The 16,752-nt window shown below is 42.5% G+C and overlaps 1 protein-coding gene across 1 annotated transcript in view; it reads left to right on the forward strand.

The window, feature by feature from the left end:
• Positions 1 to 16,752, forward strand: part of kcnn3 (potassium intermediate/small conductance calcium-activated channel, subfamily N, member 3) — a 64,163-nt gene that overhangs the window by 37,736 nt on the left and 9,675 nt on the right. The window contains exons 6-8 of the mRNA XM_084385384.1: positions 434 to 555; positions 8,604 to 8,745; positions 15,112 to 15,222. Coding sequence (XP_084241510.1) covers positions 434 to 555; positions 8,604 to 8,745; positions 15,112 to 15,222 — 375 coding nt within the window. The remainder of the gene's footprint in view (positions 1 to 433; positions 556 to 8,603; positions 8,746 to 15,111; positions 15,223 to 16,752) is intronic.

A 16,752-nucleotide genomic window follows, 5' to 3' on the forward strand; every position in this document is an offset into this window, starting at 1 on the left:
ACACAATATTACTGTGTTTTTGATCAAATAAATTGTGCCATCAGTAATTTCACTTAAATGACAATTTATAGGTAATTTCATTGCCATTTAAGTGAATTTACTGAACTTAAATATACAAGCTTGATAAAAATGATCATTCTAGAAGAAGATTTCAGATGGCACTTAGAGGTTTTTGCATATATATATATATATATATATATATATGGCTTTTATATATATACTGTATATATATATATATATATATATATATTTATATATGAAAATCTAATTAAAATGAAAAATTCCCTGCTATAAACCATACTTTTTAACATTCATGATATAAGGCTAAACTGTTCATATCCATCAGGTAAAGCTTCTTGCAACTTGTTGCTTGTGTAACTAAAACTGGTCAAATCCAGACTGAAATGTTGACTGGTTGTTTTTCTCTTTTCAGGTGCACTTTAACACACGGTTTGTGATGAAGACCCTGATGACCATATGTCCAGGCACGGTGCTGCTAGTCTTCAGCATCTCCCTGTGGATCATCGCTGCCTGGACCGTAAGAGTGTGTGAGAGGTGAGGGAGAGAACGAGCGTGAGGAAGAATGAACAAATGAATCATTGTGTATGGAACTGCGCCATTGTGTCTAGACGCTGTCAAGTTTCTAATGCTTAATGAGGACTCACCTGAATCCCCACCAATAAGTGGCACTGCCTGGATGACAACACACCGCTTGAGGTGTGCGAACACTCGCTTTTACACGTCTGCTGTTCTGAGAGAGACCAGAGAGAAAGAGACAGATAAGGAGCACTTTCATTCACACCCTTGTTTGTGAAACCCAAGACCTGTCTATCTAAACAGCTTTCCCCTTTTTCCGGACACATATGCACTCCGGGTAGCAGCCAATCACGACGTGCATCAACAGATTTCCCATGTTGCACCTTAAAAGGGTCGCGGGATAAACTAGGCCCTCAGGCCAGTGAGTGGGTGTTTCCGACTCTGCTAGGCGTGTTGTCATGGTTACAAACTCTGGATGTGTGTTAGTCTCGGGGTATACGCTTTAAAATATCGAGGGTTCCCCGGATTGGGGGCCTGAGGTTTGATGATTGTTTTGATAGCGGTAGGCTCGAGCAGCACGATATGAGTGACGGTTTGCGCATTTGAACTGCCACAAGTGATCAGGGCAGAGTCGTTGTGAGATGAGCCTAAAGGGATCTGGTCTATTTATATGCACTGCACTCAAAGTCATCATGTTAAAGGCCCTTTCCAGAGGAGGAGTCTCCCTGCAGGCTGTATGCTGCTCTTACTCAGTCCGGCATGCACACAGTGGGCTTTAGACCTCCCCCTGACTGGATGAACTTGTTTTGTAAACTATATTCTTGGGAAGTTGCTATGATGCCTTAAGAGGAAACTGATGCTACTGTACAAATAACAAAAAAGGCTTTGATTTTCTTCTGTTGCAGTCAACGTGAAATTGGTTTTATGTATGTTCTTAATACACATTATTGGTCTTATTCTGCTCAACTCATTAGTTCAAGTTAGTAAAACATAAATCACATTGTTTACATATTTATTGATCAGTTTTTGGGTTTCCTGGGAATCAAACCTACAGTACGACCTTGGTGTTGTTAGTGTCATATTGAGCTTTAGGGAGTCTTTAATACGCCTGCTCTCTCTTTCAAAGTGCTCTGTAGAGAATTTGTGAAAGCATTTATTTTTCAAAATGGAAAATATTTGTATTCATCAAAATAGTCTGAAATGTCATACCTTTTCATAAAGGTGCTGTATGTAATTTTTTTGACTGTACTAAATAAAATACCATAATATATTTGCAGAGATTCAGGAAACATGCTAAGTTCAAATACTTGTTTCTCTGAAAAACAATGCTACAGCCAGTTATCTTCTCTGAAATGTGCGTTCCGTGTCGGAATGTCTGTTTTGTTTTAGTCTGTGGGATTCCGCCCACTCCCAATTTTCTCAATAGTAGCCCATTTTAATACCCCCGGTTGTCAGTTGGCTGAAAACCCAGCGTATTGCAGCCATGGAATCCAGCAAATGAATTGGGACAGAGATCGCAGATTTGACCTAACCAGCCTTGGCAATAAAAATAAAAGAAAACGTGTACATTACCTGATCAACTTACAATTGTACTCGTTCATGTTGTGTCTCCTTAAAGGTCCGTTCACACCAAAGACGATTTCTATAAAGATAACGATAAAGATATAATTCTAAAAATCATTTTTAATATTAAATAATAGCAAAATTCACATCACATCTATAACGATAACAGCACAGAGAAACTATATCGTTGTAATCACTTTCAGAATTTTTGATTTTATTGATGAACAATAAAAACATTGACAGCCAATCAGAATCCATCCTGCTGTAATGAGCTTGAGCATTTAAAGTGGCAGACAAGCTCACATTTTGAATAAACAGAACGTCTCGGTTACGTATGTAACCCTCGTTCCCTGAGTAGGGAACAGAGACGTTACGTCAGTGACGATGAATGGAGTTTCGCTTAGAAAGCCTCTCACCTTCGAGTATACAAAACGTACAAAACGTATTGCATAGCGTAAGTCCGCCCCACCTCGTGGGTATATAAGGAAGTATGCTGGCAACATGCAGATATGTTTCTTCGCTGAGGAGCCGAGACTGAACTCCGGCGTTCCAGCAGTACAGCGGAAGTGGCAGGGAGACGTAACTCTACTCAGGGAACGAGGGTTACATACGTAACCGAGACGTTCCCTTTCGTGGTCGCTACGAGTTACGTCAGTGACGACGAATGGGGTTCCCAGTCTAATCACGCCACCTCGGCTTTCTTCCAGTGCCTTGCGTAAGTCTTAGCTCCCTGTCGTGAGGCTTGCACGGACGAAGGACTCCTACTTAACACAGGAATACCAAGGTACCCTGGGAAGCATATCTCAGTGGAAATATGCAATTATTGCCCGAAGGGGAGGGGGGACTTAGGAATACACATATGACCCGGAGGGGGATGCACATGGGGAATCACTGGGGTGTCCAGCCGCAGGTGGAACATTTCAACCCCAGGGGTGGCAAGGTGGCTTGCCGAGGGAAAGACACATGCTCCGAGAGGCTTACAGTGGAAATACACACGTGGGGGTCGCACAGAGGGGGAACCATGCACATGGAGGCACCTAGCCAAGCGCGAAAGCTGCCGGTGGCATAACTCTGGCGTTGGCGTCAACAGCGCTGGAGGAACTCAGGGTCTGCGGGGAGGCTCACCTGAGGAGAATAATCGCACGTATCCCGTCCGTGGAGAGGAATGGCGAGCAAGCGAAGACACCTGAGCAGAATCTAGTACCGGCTGGTTGAAGCGAGTACATGAGAAGAAACTGGCTCCACTCAGAGATTGTGGAATCTCGCAAATGTGTTAGCCCAGCCTGCAGCTCTGCAGATGTCTGTTAGCGAGGCGCCATGCGCTAGAGCCCAAGAGTAGGCCACACTCCAGGTGGAGTGGGCCATCACACCAAGGGGGCACGGTCGACCTTGCTGCTGGTGTCCACTAACCAGTGAGACAACCTTTGCTTGAAGAGAGCCTTTCCCTTCAGCTTCCCACCATAACAGACAAAGAGCTGGTCTGAGGTCCTGAACACTGCGTTCTGTCTACGTAAGCACAGAGGGTGCGTAATGGACAGAGCAGTGCCAAGGCTGGGTCTGCCTCCTCCGAGGGCAGCGCTTGCAGGTTCACCACCTGGTCTCGAAAGAGTGTGGTGGGAACCTTGGGCACGTATCCAGGCCGGGGTCTCAGGATCACGTGAGAGTAGGCCGGCCTGAATTCCAGGCACGCTTCGTCAACCGAAAATGCCTGCAGGTCCCCTACCCTCTTAATGGAGGCCAATGCAACCAGGAGTCCTGTCTTCATTGACAGGAACTTAAGCTCCACTGATTGCAGAGGCTCAAAGGGAGCACTCTGCAGGGCAGTTAGCACCACTGAGAGGTCCCAAGAGGGAACGAGAGGAGGGCGAGGAGGATTCAGTCTCCTTGCTCCTCTCAGGAACCTGATGATCAGGTCGTGCTTTCCCAGAGACTTACCTTCAACTGCATCGTGATGTGCGGCAATAGCGGCAACATACACTTTCAGGGTGGAGGGAGACAGTCTTCGCTCCAACCCTTCTTGCAAGAAGGAAAGCACGACAACTGATCGGGCATTTCGTGGGGTCTTCACGACGGGAAGAACACCAGTTGACGAAGAGGTTCCACTTCAACGCATAGGCATGTCTCGTGGACGATGCTCTAGCGGAAGTGATGGTAGCCACCACCGCTGGTGGTAGGGTACTCAAACCTGCCTGGTCCCATCCAGGAGCCACAAGTGGAGGTTCCAAAGATCGGGATGAGGGTGCCATAGGGTGCCCCATCTATGAGAAAGAAGGTCCTTCCTCAGAGGAATTGGCCAGGGAGGTGCTGTCGCGAGGAGTACTAGTTCGGAGAACCAGGTCCGGTTGTGCCAATAAGGGGCAACCTAAATGACCTGCTCCTCATCCTCCCTGATCTTGCACAGGGTCTGTGCAAGAAGGCTCACTGGGGGAAACGCATACTTGCGGAGGCCCCGCGGCCAGCTGTGCGCCAGTGCATCCGTGCCGAGTGTGCCCTCGGTCAGGGAATAAAACAGGTCGCAATGGGACGAGTCGTGGGAGGCAAACAGGTCTACCTGTGCGTCCCCGAACTGATCCCAAATCAGCTGAACCATCTGGGGATGGAGTCTCCATTCTCCAGGGAGAGGCTGAACCCGTGAGAGCTCGTCGGCTGCACAGTTCAGGTCTCCTGGAATGTAAATGGCTCAAAGCAACCTCAGATGCTTCTGACTCCATATTAGGAGGTGGCGGGCGAGTTGCGACATACGGCGGGAGTATTGTACTGTCGCGGTATTGTCTGATCGGACTAGTACGTGCTGGTTCTTGAGCAACGCATGGAAGCGGTGCAGAGCCAGACGTACTGCCAGCAACTCGAGGCAATTGACATGCCAAAGGCGCTGGGGTCTTGTCCAGGAGCCCGCGTTAGCATGTCCATTGCACATGGCGCCCCAGCCCGTGGTGGAGGCATCTGTCGATACAACAACATGCCTGGAAACTCATTCTAAGGGCACTCCGGCCCAAAGAAAGCTGAGGTTCGTCCACGGGGTGAAGGTCTGACGGCAGGCCGGAGTCACTGGTACTCGGAGCGTGCCGTGTTGCCATGCCCACCTCGGGACTTGATCGCAAAGCCAGTGCTGAAGCGGTCTCATATGAAGCAATCGGAGCAAATCAGCCAGTCGTCGAGATAGTTCAGGATGCGAACCCCGTGTTCCTGTAGAGGAACAAGGGCTGCCTCGACAACCTTCGTGAAGACGCGAGGAGACAGGGCTAGCCCTTAGTCCTTCACAGATCACATTTCAAAGACAGCTCGATCATGCAGGTTTGCACTGCACAACATCAGGAAGATCAGGCCTTTCCTAACTGAGCATGCAACACAACTTCTGGTCCAGGCCCTGGTCATTTCTAGGCTTGACTACTGTAATGCTCTTTTGGCCGGACTTCCAGCATGTGCAACAAAACCTCTACAGATGATCCAAAATGCTGCAGCTCGTCTTGTCTTCAACGAGCCCAAGAGGGCCCACGTCACTCCTCTGTTCATCTCTCTGCACTGGCTACCTCTCGCTGCTCGCATCAAATTCAAGGCATTGACGCTTGCTTACAGATCTATCACAGGCTCAGCTCCCTACTATTTTCACTCACTCCTACGAGTCTACATCCCTACCAGACGCCTACGATCGATCAACGAGCGACGTCTCGTGGTTCCATCACAGAGAGCCACAAAATCACTTTCCAGAACATTCTCATTCACAGCTCCATGCTGGTGGAACGCTCTCCCCGGCCTCATCCGGAATGCAGAATCACTGGCAACATTCAAAAAACAGCTGAAAACCCATCTCTTCCGTGAGCACTTAACCTCATAAAAAAAAAAAAAAAAAAAAAAAAAAAATCCTTTGAAACATCACTTATCAGACTTATGCTCTGAATAATGCCTGAACTTTGTATTCTGAGCACTTCTTGCGTTGATTGTTGTTTTTGCCTCTTCATGATGACTCGCTTTATTTAGTCCTAATTTGTAAGTCGCTTTGGATAAAAGCGTCTGCTAAATGACTAAATGTAAATGTAAATGTAGCCCTAATGGGAGAAATGCTTACTGGTATGCCTGCCCCTCGAAAGAAAACCGTAGGAACGGTCTGTGTCGAGGAAGAATGGAGACATGGAAGTAGGCGTCCTTCAGGTCGATCGCTGCAAACCAATCCTGTGGCCGCACACATAGAAAATGCGTTTGGCCATGGCATCTTGAACGGCAGCCTGTGAAGGGAGCGGAGGTCCAGGATTGGCCCACCGGATTTCTACGGGGCAATGAAGTAGGGGCTGTAAAGCCCGGACCTCATTTCGGCTGGAGGGACAGTCTCGATCGCACCCTTCGCCAGTAGGGTGACAACCTCCGCTCTCATGATAGGGGCATTGCCACTGACCATAGTGAAGCGGCCTCCCCTGAAGCGGGGAGGAGACCGTACGAACTGAATCGCATAGCCGAGCCTGATGGTTCGGGTGACCCAGCGGAACAGGTTGGGAGCTCTAGCCAGGCTCCCAAGAACTGTGCCAGCAGGGTCATGCAAACCACAGACATACCCTCGGTGGTGCAACGAAGCGGAATGACCGGCCCGGATGTGGGTGGCATAGCGGCCCGGTGTGGGGGCATTCCTGGACCACACTTGTGGACATCACCTGGCCCAAGGATCACGCAGGTACCGATGTCGCCCGTAGAGCGAGGTCAGTAGTGTGCGTGGCGGATCGACCAGCCCGAACGTGGGAGGCATAGCGTCCCTGCGTGGGGGCGTGGTCGAGTTTTCGCATTCTGTCAGTGTTTGCCAGGGAAGGACCAGCGTTCCACGGTGGCCTGGTCTGACAGAACTCCCGGGTCAGCGCTGCCTCGAAGGCAACACACAGCACTGCATGCCTGTGCCACGATAGTGACAGAGAACATAAAGCCCATGATCGCCACGCATGGCCATCAGCTCTGGATCTGACTTGACTAATGCTGACACTCCAGAGGGAGGCAACGCAGTCGAATCCTCATTTCCAGAGGAATCAAGCCCGCCTTGTGACATGACACCATCTGCTGGAGCCCCGAATGAAAACACTGGGTCCCAGAGAGGAACAAGGCACACACGGAAGCCCCACGGTTTGCGATGTGGAGGGGGGCGTGGCCCGAGGAAAGCTTGTCGGTATTATGCCACACCGTAACCCTCAGATCACCCTGGCCACCAGCCAAAGTATCCCCTCTCGAGGAAGAGATAGATTGGGGTGTGGCAGAGGGGACTCTCACACGGAGATCATTGAGTCTCGATCTATAAACATCGCAATGGTCATGTTCCCGCAATGAAAACATGACTCATCCACGAGCGCTGCCGAGCGTGATTAAGCCCAACACGCGAACAGCGCTCGTGACCGTTAGGCAGATGAATCACGCGCCCACATCCAGTAAATACACAGGCGAGCCGTCTTGAAAAAGACGTGCCGCGTGCAGCTCTTTTAGAGAGAGGAAAAAGCTCAGCAGAGTGCTGAAGCGCCCAGGGAGAAACACACACACTGTCGGTAGATCACTGCACAGATCAGCAGCAGGCAATGCGATCTCGCTGGAACGCGCCGTCACACCAACACACTGAAGAGCCGCTCGTCTCGTAGAGAGAAGATGATTCAGAATGGCTTGTAGGAGTGAAGAGAACTCTTGGCTCCGAAGCAAAAACATATCTGCATGTTGCCAGTGTACTTCCTTATATACCCACGAGGTGGGGCGGACTTACGCTATGCAAATTCCACAGACCCATGGCATTTTCTTGCCATTGCCTCGTTTTGTATACTCGAAGGTGAGAGGCTTTCTAAGCGAAAACCCATTCGTCGTCACTGACGTAACTCGTAGTGACCACGAAAGGGAACAATATTTTCCGCTGGTGTGGACGCTAATATAGTTATCTTTATAGTTATCGTTCTTGGTGTGAACGGGCCTTTAATCTGGCATTTGAGTGTTGAGGAGGAGGGGGCATTGGAAACAACTCTCAAATATTTTGAATTTGGACTGCAGTACCCATTTCAACCACTAACTTTCAGTATTACATACTGCACCTTTAATGTTGTTACCTTGACTTAACGCGTAGATAAGAGTAGGACTGAGAGATGGGCTACAAACGTGTTTTCTTTTTTATTTTATTAAGTTTTATTTATTTTTTATTTTAGTTTGTTTTTGTTTTTGTATTGGTTTGCCATTATTGAGATGTTCTCAGGGAGGATTTTTTTTTTTTTTTTTGCATCAAAGGTATAACAAACATTTAAGAACCTTCTCAAAGTTTCTCGACAGGCCTCTGGGCAAACACTTAGACTTTCTAGAATTTCCTTCAAAGTGCTTTGCAGATCAGATTAAGGGATGGAAACGGATGAAATAATTTGATGTGAAAACTTTGATGTGATATTTGTGCCTATTTCACATCCAGTTATTGCATACCTTCCACAGCCAGAACCTTGTTCAAAGTAGCTTTCAAAAATCAAATCTTTCCAGACTGAACCGCTGCTTCTTTATTTCTCTCTCAGGTACCATGATGCTCAGGATGTGACCAGTAATTTTTTGGGTGCCATGTGGCTCATCTCCATCACCTTCCTCTCCATTGGATATGGAGACATGGTGCCTCACACCTACTGTGGCAAGGGAGTGTGTTTGCTCACAGGAATTATGGTACAAACACACACACACAAATAGCACAGAGATTTCACACCCACAGTGGCAGGGGACAGTCTAAAGATATGTTTTCCTTCTCGTTATCTTATTTCTAGAAATCCAAACATGCACATCAGCCATGTCTGTTAGCAAACACCAGGACGCACCATCTCACAAACATCCAGTGTTTTTAGGACGAATCCTCTTGTGTATTCTGGGACGACACATTTGTTCAGCTTTTAGGCTGTTTTAGGACTGCCATTGTTCTTCCTGATAATGTTATGATGGCGATAGCTTAATGTAAACCCCAGGTATTTCTTGGTATAATCCCGAGCCTTTATGTCTCAGTGCTTGAGGAATGCTTGACAGGTGGTGTAGAGCAATGGTTTAGCAGTGTGTTTATTTTTATATTGAGTTTGCAGATGTAAATATCTGTTAGTAAAGGTCACTTTCTCTCGTTTCATTCTACTCTCTGTTGTTCTGTTTGGAGTATTTGTTCTTCCTGTTCACATGCTGTCAGTTTCTGTGTCTCTAAATATCCTACCAGAGACTACAGAGGAGAAGCGTGGTTAACTTGACATGACGGTTCTTTTTCTTTTAGTTTTGTGAATTTTTTTTTATATTTCTCTCTCTCTCTCTCTCTCTCTCTCTCTCTCTCTCTCTCTCTCTCTCTCTCTCTCTCTCTCTCTCTCTCTCAATTGCGCACACGCACACACACACACACACACGCACGCACACACACACACACACACATACACATACACACACACACACACACACACAATATACAATACAATACAATACAATACAATAACATAGCATGTGTCAATGACCAATAAGTGTGTCCATGATAAAGAAAAGGAAACGTCTTTTAAAACTCTAGTTTAAAACACTAAGTTGTTAAAAAAAATTCTCTCTGTATTCCTATTGATTTCATGTGGTTTTGGAAAAATATTTTAAAGATTTTCACGAATATTTTAAACTTAATGATACTAAAATGTCATGTGATGTAATTATCAAGTAAATAGTAAAAAGTTATTTTTGTTGCACTATGAGTTTTTTTTTATTTAAAATAGATATAATTATTAAATTATAAATATCAATCAATAATATCAGTTTTCGGGGGGTTGCACCACATGACATTTAATTTTAAAAACTGAACTGAAAGTTTGTCAAATTATCTGATATTTTACTTATTCAGTCATGTAGGTTTGCAGGGTCCTCTATGATATAAATTCCTGTTATATTCTTTTTTTTTCTGCATGTTTGGTTGCACCACATGACTTTTGATTTGAATGTTTTTATAAAATATAGCCAAGCTGCTTAATAATGATTTTTTTCTACCATAATGTTTCTTCATTATGATATCAGGACAGTTGTATCACCTTGACATTTTTGGCTCAATGCTCCCCAAAATGAATTTTAATTAAAAACCTGCTTATCATAGAACAGGTGTATTCAAGTCATTGTATGTGTAAACTGCATTATGTTTTGAATATTTATTAGATCTGGCCAAAGAAAAAAAAAGAAAAAATTGACCTAGATAATACTGATATATTCCCCCAGTCTAATGTTTCAAACCGTTTTTGTTCCTTGCAGGTTTTTAAAAAAAAGAATATGAGCTGCTGAAGTGATGAGATGCTACAGAATAGGAATTCTCTAGAGAAAGAGTGTTGGATGTGATTTCTTTTACTATTGATAGTGATTGTAATGACTTTCTATAGGCAGAATTATGGGACTTGTTGCTATGACAACATAGAAGGCCAACTCTGTTAGACTGTACCACTGCCCTGTGGAAACGGGAGTGTATGGGCAGGGCTTTAGTTTGCCAGTCGCTTGGTGCAGCTCAAGGATTTGGGGATGCAACAAGCACCTGTCTATCCTGTCTGCAAATGTAGATGTGGAATCGAGGACATTATGGTCATAGTGTCTTGAAAAACCTGTTATCTCATTCAAACACCAGCTTAAGGATAAATGATTGTTATAGTTGAGTATTAGCCTTTCTCTCGCATCATAACAGTGAATATTCTGCGTTTTAAACCGGAGCTCTTACACAATGGTCTGGTTTCACAGACATGGCTTAGATTAAGCCAGGATTAGGCCTTAGTTCAATTAGGGCATTTAAGTAGCTTTTATGAACATGTTTTAGAAAAAAAACATTACTGGTGTGCATCTTGAGACAAAACAATGGTACTGACATATTTTAAGATATATCAGAGCAAATTGCTTTCAGTTAAAACAGTTCAAACATGCATTTTAGTCTGGGACTAGACTTAAGCCTTGTCTGTGAAACCGGGGGATATATTTTGGTCTGAGGGCAGGTGGTTTTTCTTATTTTCTCATGATATCAATAACTGTCAGATCTGGAAAGAGGCGAAATATAAACTGCAATGGAGTATGTTTGCAGAAAAATTGATCATTCTGACACTCTTTTGTCACTTTAAGAGATTTTTTTTTTTATTATGTTTTTTGGTCTGGGAATAGTTTTATACAAGCTGCCATATGGAAACACACATACACATTTTGACAATGTCCTAGGGTTTTTTTTTTTCCGTGGATGGTCATCATGTTTTATTAAATGGTGAATATGGGCAACAAAAGTGCCTTGTGAAAATGGGCTTTTTCGTTTTATTTTTATGTCTGGCTCTAGAGTATTTTTGGGTTGTACGTTTCTCTTCCGTATGTCCTGCAAGTGGGTTTAAAAACATTCCATTAGCGTCTCCACACACACATACACTATACACATACTGTATATGCCCCATACACAGTCATAGGAAGCACACACACTTTCATTAGTCACTTTTTAATTCCATTTCATATCTTATTAGTAGTTCTCCGACCTCATTAACACTTCCCCTTCTCTTCTCGTTACTTTACATTACAGCTTTTTTCCCCAGAAATCTTTTCTTTCTGCGTTAAACTATTGTGTTCCTCTTTTCTTGATCAGAAATTGTATTCCTCTCTCCCTGTCTACCTCACTCCACCTCTTTACCTCTAAATGGGTTTATTTCCTAATTTTCCCTCAACCTGCCTCAGTCTTTTTTTCCTCTGTGTACCTCTACTGCTTCGGTGTAGTCATTGAAATCTTCAGTTTACATGTTTGTAATGTGTAAATGGGAGTAAACCTTTGTGTGTGTGTGATTGTTTTTTGTTTTTTTGTATCATCATAGTCTCTCCAGTGATGTCTACACTGTTAATGTTTCCTAGTCTATTTCAGTACATGGATGAATCTCAAGAATCTCAGGTCAGGGTCATATTTCTTCCCAGTATCAAAACATTTTTTAAATGTAAATTATATGAAATTATATTTGGTTACTCTGATTAAATTCACATTACTGTTATACAGTAATGACAATCATACTCATTATCATACTGCTTTTTTATCAGAATAAATTGGGAAAAGGCAGTACAACAATGTGAATACTTACAAATTAAATTTTGTTTGCATATCATGAATGAGAGAACCACATTATGGTTTATTCAAAAGTTTGGGGTCAGGAAGATTTTTTTTTTTTACAAATACTTTTACTTAGCTAAAAAAGCAATGAAAGTGGAATTTATAATGTTACAAAATAAATTTTATTTCAAATAAAATCTGTTCTTTTCTATTCATCACAGAATTCTGAAAAAAATATTATCTTCCACAAAAATATTAAGCAGCACAACTGTTTTCAACATTGATAATAATAATAATATTAAATGTTTCTTGATCATCAAATCAGTATATTAGAATGACTTCTGAAGGATCATGTGACACTGAAGACTGGAGTAATGATGCTAAAAATCAGCTTTGCCATCACAGGAATACATTTTCAATATAATATATTACAATAGAAAACAGTTATTTTATAAATCCTTTTTTTTTTTTTTTTTTTGGATCAAATCAATACAGCCTGGGTGAGCATATGGGACTTATTTTTTTTTACAAATATTACAGAATCTTACCCCCGATTTTAAACCCAAACTTTTGAACAGTATCTCAAAAGGAGTTATTATTAACACATAGTGCTAATTTGTCAACTATTTTTTTTATTTAGTCTTAGTCTCAGTCCTGTGTCAAATGTACTTTTTAGTTTTTATCATATGTAGCCAGCCTTGTCCTGTTTTTGTTTAGTCAAGTTTTAGTCAGCTAAATGTCTGGCCATTTTAGTCTAGTTTTAGTCAGTGAAAACATAGTCACATTTTCGTCATGATTATTTTGCTCAAAATTATAATCATAAAGATTGTCTTCATTTTAGAAAATTATTTTTATATTTCATCAGAATTATTGCACTTTCACCTATAAGCACAAATCAAGAGAATGTCAACTCATACGCATGGTTTATTTGACCTCATCTAGTTTCCTGATTTATTAGTGGCTATTTATCATATAAATTAACACACTCTCTACATTACAAAAGCTGGTAAAACAAGAAACTTCCCTCAAAGATTAAAGCAGTGAAATTCCTAATTCCAAATTCCATTAATGTTTTTCAACAGCAAAAAAAATCACAATCGCAAACAGTCGATTTATTACGACTTTGCAGATCAGATTTCACCAAACAAGACCTTTGGAACCAAGTGTGCCGCACAAGTCCTGAAAAGTGAAGCCAGAACATTTCGATCACCCCCTGGTGGCTGGCTTCAGTACAGGTCTTAAACTCCACCCTCTCCATGTAATTGAATGGGACATGAGCCAAACTAAAAAATCCAATTACATTTCAAATAAATTTTTTCTAAAGATGGTTTCTGTCATTTTTAGGTAGTTCTTATCACGCAGACGTATGTTCAAGTGTTCATTTTTCCAGTAAGTTTGGTTTTAGTTAGTTATTTGATGCCAAAAAAAAGGGGTGATTGACAGCTGTGCTTACGATTGAGTCTGTGAGAGTGGGAGTGTGGGCGGGACCTTGGTACCGCGGCTCCACCTCAGGATGACTACTGCGCAGGCTCAAGCTCCGAATGACATAAACGACCATTACTGGGACATTTTGGCTTCATTTTTCTATAGTGGAAGGAAGCAGAGACACGCTGTCCATCTTTTTTCGGATTTCGAGCTTGCGTTTCCTGTCAGTCACATTTGCATGTGTTTGAATGCAAGTCAGTGGACTAAAAAGTGTACTGTGACCGCACCTTTAGTCGTGGAAAAAAAAGGTCGTCGACAAAAAATTAATTAATTAATTAATTAATAATTAGTTAATGAAATTAACTTAAATCGTCAAAGCTACTCTTTTCCATAAATTGAAAATACATTGATTGTCAGCAGGTTAAGTAGCGCATGGTTTATATTAGTGTTGTCAAATTGTAAATTTTTGGCCCTATCTTACACCCGGCGCAATGCAGCGCAAAGCGCGACGCAAGTGTTTTTTGCTAGTTTCAGTCCGACGCAGTTATCATTTTCACATCCTGCGCCACTTTGTTTAAATAGCAAATGCATTTGTAATGCATGCATTTCCATGCATCACGCATGGGCGTGCTGGTCTGAAAACGAGTTGTGTTCTGGTGCATCGTTGGCGCTTTGCTATTTTGAGGCAACAGAAATAGACTGTGACCAACTGAAACCTGGTCTAAAGTCAATGGCGCAAATTTTTTTTGCTATTTAATGAGCGAGTTAGTATTGTGCGCCAATAGGCGGGTCCACAACGCGCGTACACTCTGCTTATTAAACACACAGGGACTCACAGCAGCAAACAAACATGCCAAATATTTAAAATAAAAGGATTACAATGTAAAAGATTATTATTGTGTACATAAAGATATGGTGGAATCCGGCTTGTCCTGTATATGATCTGCTTCCCCAGTTTTCTGTGAGGGGTAGGGCCCCTAGAATATACAGTTTGTACAGTATAAAAATCATCACATCTATGGAAAGTCCCCATACAACATGGAAACCTGTGTGTGTCAAGATTTGAAAGTGGTCAACTTTCACACTGAATAAAAAAACTGTACCACTAGAGACAGTTTTTTTTCCTTTGGTCATGCCTGGTCTCCTCTAGGGCACCAAGCAAACAGAACTGCCACTGGTTCCCTTTTAAAGAAATAGGTGCATGACGCCACTGAATGTAACACTACAAAAATCCTAATAATGCTAAAATTGTTTTCATTTTCCTAAAGCATTTTCATCTATTTTCTTTTGATTTTGCTTGAAATATTAGTAAATTGTGTATTTTTTTGTGCAAAACACTTCACATCCACCCTCTTTGCTTTTTCCTCTTTGCTTCAATGCTCTCATGAACTGGATCAATGTTTCCCTGGCCCGTCCATGGATCTCCTTTTATTATCAATCATCATTTATTATCAGTCATGTTTCCCTGTTTCTCCATGTGATCTCTGCTAATGATACAAGTATGAAGTATTTTATGCTTCTGTGTGTTTTTACACCTTGACCTCATCTCTTGTCTCTCACAGGGAGCAGGTTGCACTGCATTGGTTGTTGCCGTGGTAGCCAGGAAGCTTGAGCTGACAAAGGCGGAGAAGCATGTGCACAACTTTATGATGGACACACAGCTCACCAAACGGGTAAACGCACACACACACACTTCAATAAATGGACACGTAGGCACAGCTTTATATTCAGAGAACCATACATGTACCAGTTTTCTTTCTACTTAGGTCCTTTTCAATTTTTCATGCACTTGAAAGACTCAGAAATAGCTCCCTGTATCAAATATGTATCAACATCATGGCTGACATCAGTGACTAGAAGGCTGGGGATCAATAACTGCAACATACAGATGTGCTTCTTCAGATGAGCAGCTAAAGTAAATGCCTTCCTCAAGTGAAGGGAGTACGAGCCTCTTTTTTAAAAGTGTATTACCTCAAGCTTACTCAATTGCCTCAGCTTAACTGTTTGTTGGGGGACAAGAGAAAGAGAGATTGATAAATGCTGTAGAGTCACCGTGCCGATCATCCTCATGCATTGAATTTGCCGCTACTATGGTTACAAACCTCTACAAAAAGCAGAAAAATGTTCTCGCCACTTTGACCTCACAAACATGTTGCCGTGGAGACACAGTAACAAAAGGTTTACCTTCAACTGGTTGGAAGGGTGCAGGTTGTTCCTCCGTCTTCCCGTCAGGTGAAACTGACAGTGCAGTGAAGATGGACAGGTTTCTCTGGGTAGAATTGTTTATCACAAACTATCCTTGAATAGAAATGCTAATGTGATCTTTCTAAAGTATTCCAGTTTTCTAATCACGTCGGTACCATTTTCACAATTTTTCATTAGTGATAAGTTCTAAACTGATTACACTTGTAACAGCCAGTCTTCAATAATTAATGTGCATTCTTGAGGGTTGTAAATGTTTTCTTTCATGCAATTATTGTTTTTAAAGGTTACTGTGTGATGAACACAACAGAATGATCATTTTTAACTACTTGTTTATTCAGTAAACTCTTAAAACAAATGCTCTTTATTGTTATCTAGTTCCATGATGATCCTTTAACATCCGTGGAACTTTTGCATTGCACAAAAGAGTTTATAGTGGAAATTGTCTTCACACTAAGAAAAAAAGGTTCTTTTAAGAAATGTTCAATGAAGGGTTCTTTCGGGAACCCAAAATGGATCTTCTATAGCATCTCTGCAAAAAAAAAAAAAAAAAACCTTCTGAAACATTTATTTTTAAGACATTCTAATAATGCAAGATACAAGTTTAAAATCATCCATACACTCTTAAAAATAAAGGTTCTTTGTTCACATCTATAGTAATCTAACCCTTTAACACCATTTACCTGTCGCCTTTGTCTGCGGCGTTATGTTCTTTTCCCAGCCTTGATGATATGTAGCACCGCAAGTTGTTGTGGGAGATTTCATCTCTTAGCCCTCCTTTTTGCTCTTTCTATCTCATAACTTCCACCTGTTATCACAAACCCCACGACACACAACAAAACCACAGCTCCGATCACAGTGCCCTCCTTTCTCCAGATGTTGACGTTGTTAAATGACATCGCTGTTGGCCGGCTTACGTCACTTCAGTTCCAACAGGCGGTAATGCAACCTGGAAAATGGCCTATGGGAATATTTAGTTCTCGGGGAACCGCCCTGGTGGC

Source organism: Rutilus rutilus (genome assembly GCF_951802725.1).
Source record: "Rutilus rutilus genome assembly, chromosome: 17".
Lineage (NCBI taxonomy): Eukaryota > Metazoa > Chordata > Actinopteri > Cypriniformes > Leuciscidae > Rutilus > Rutilus rutilus.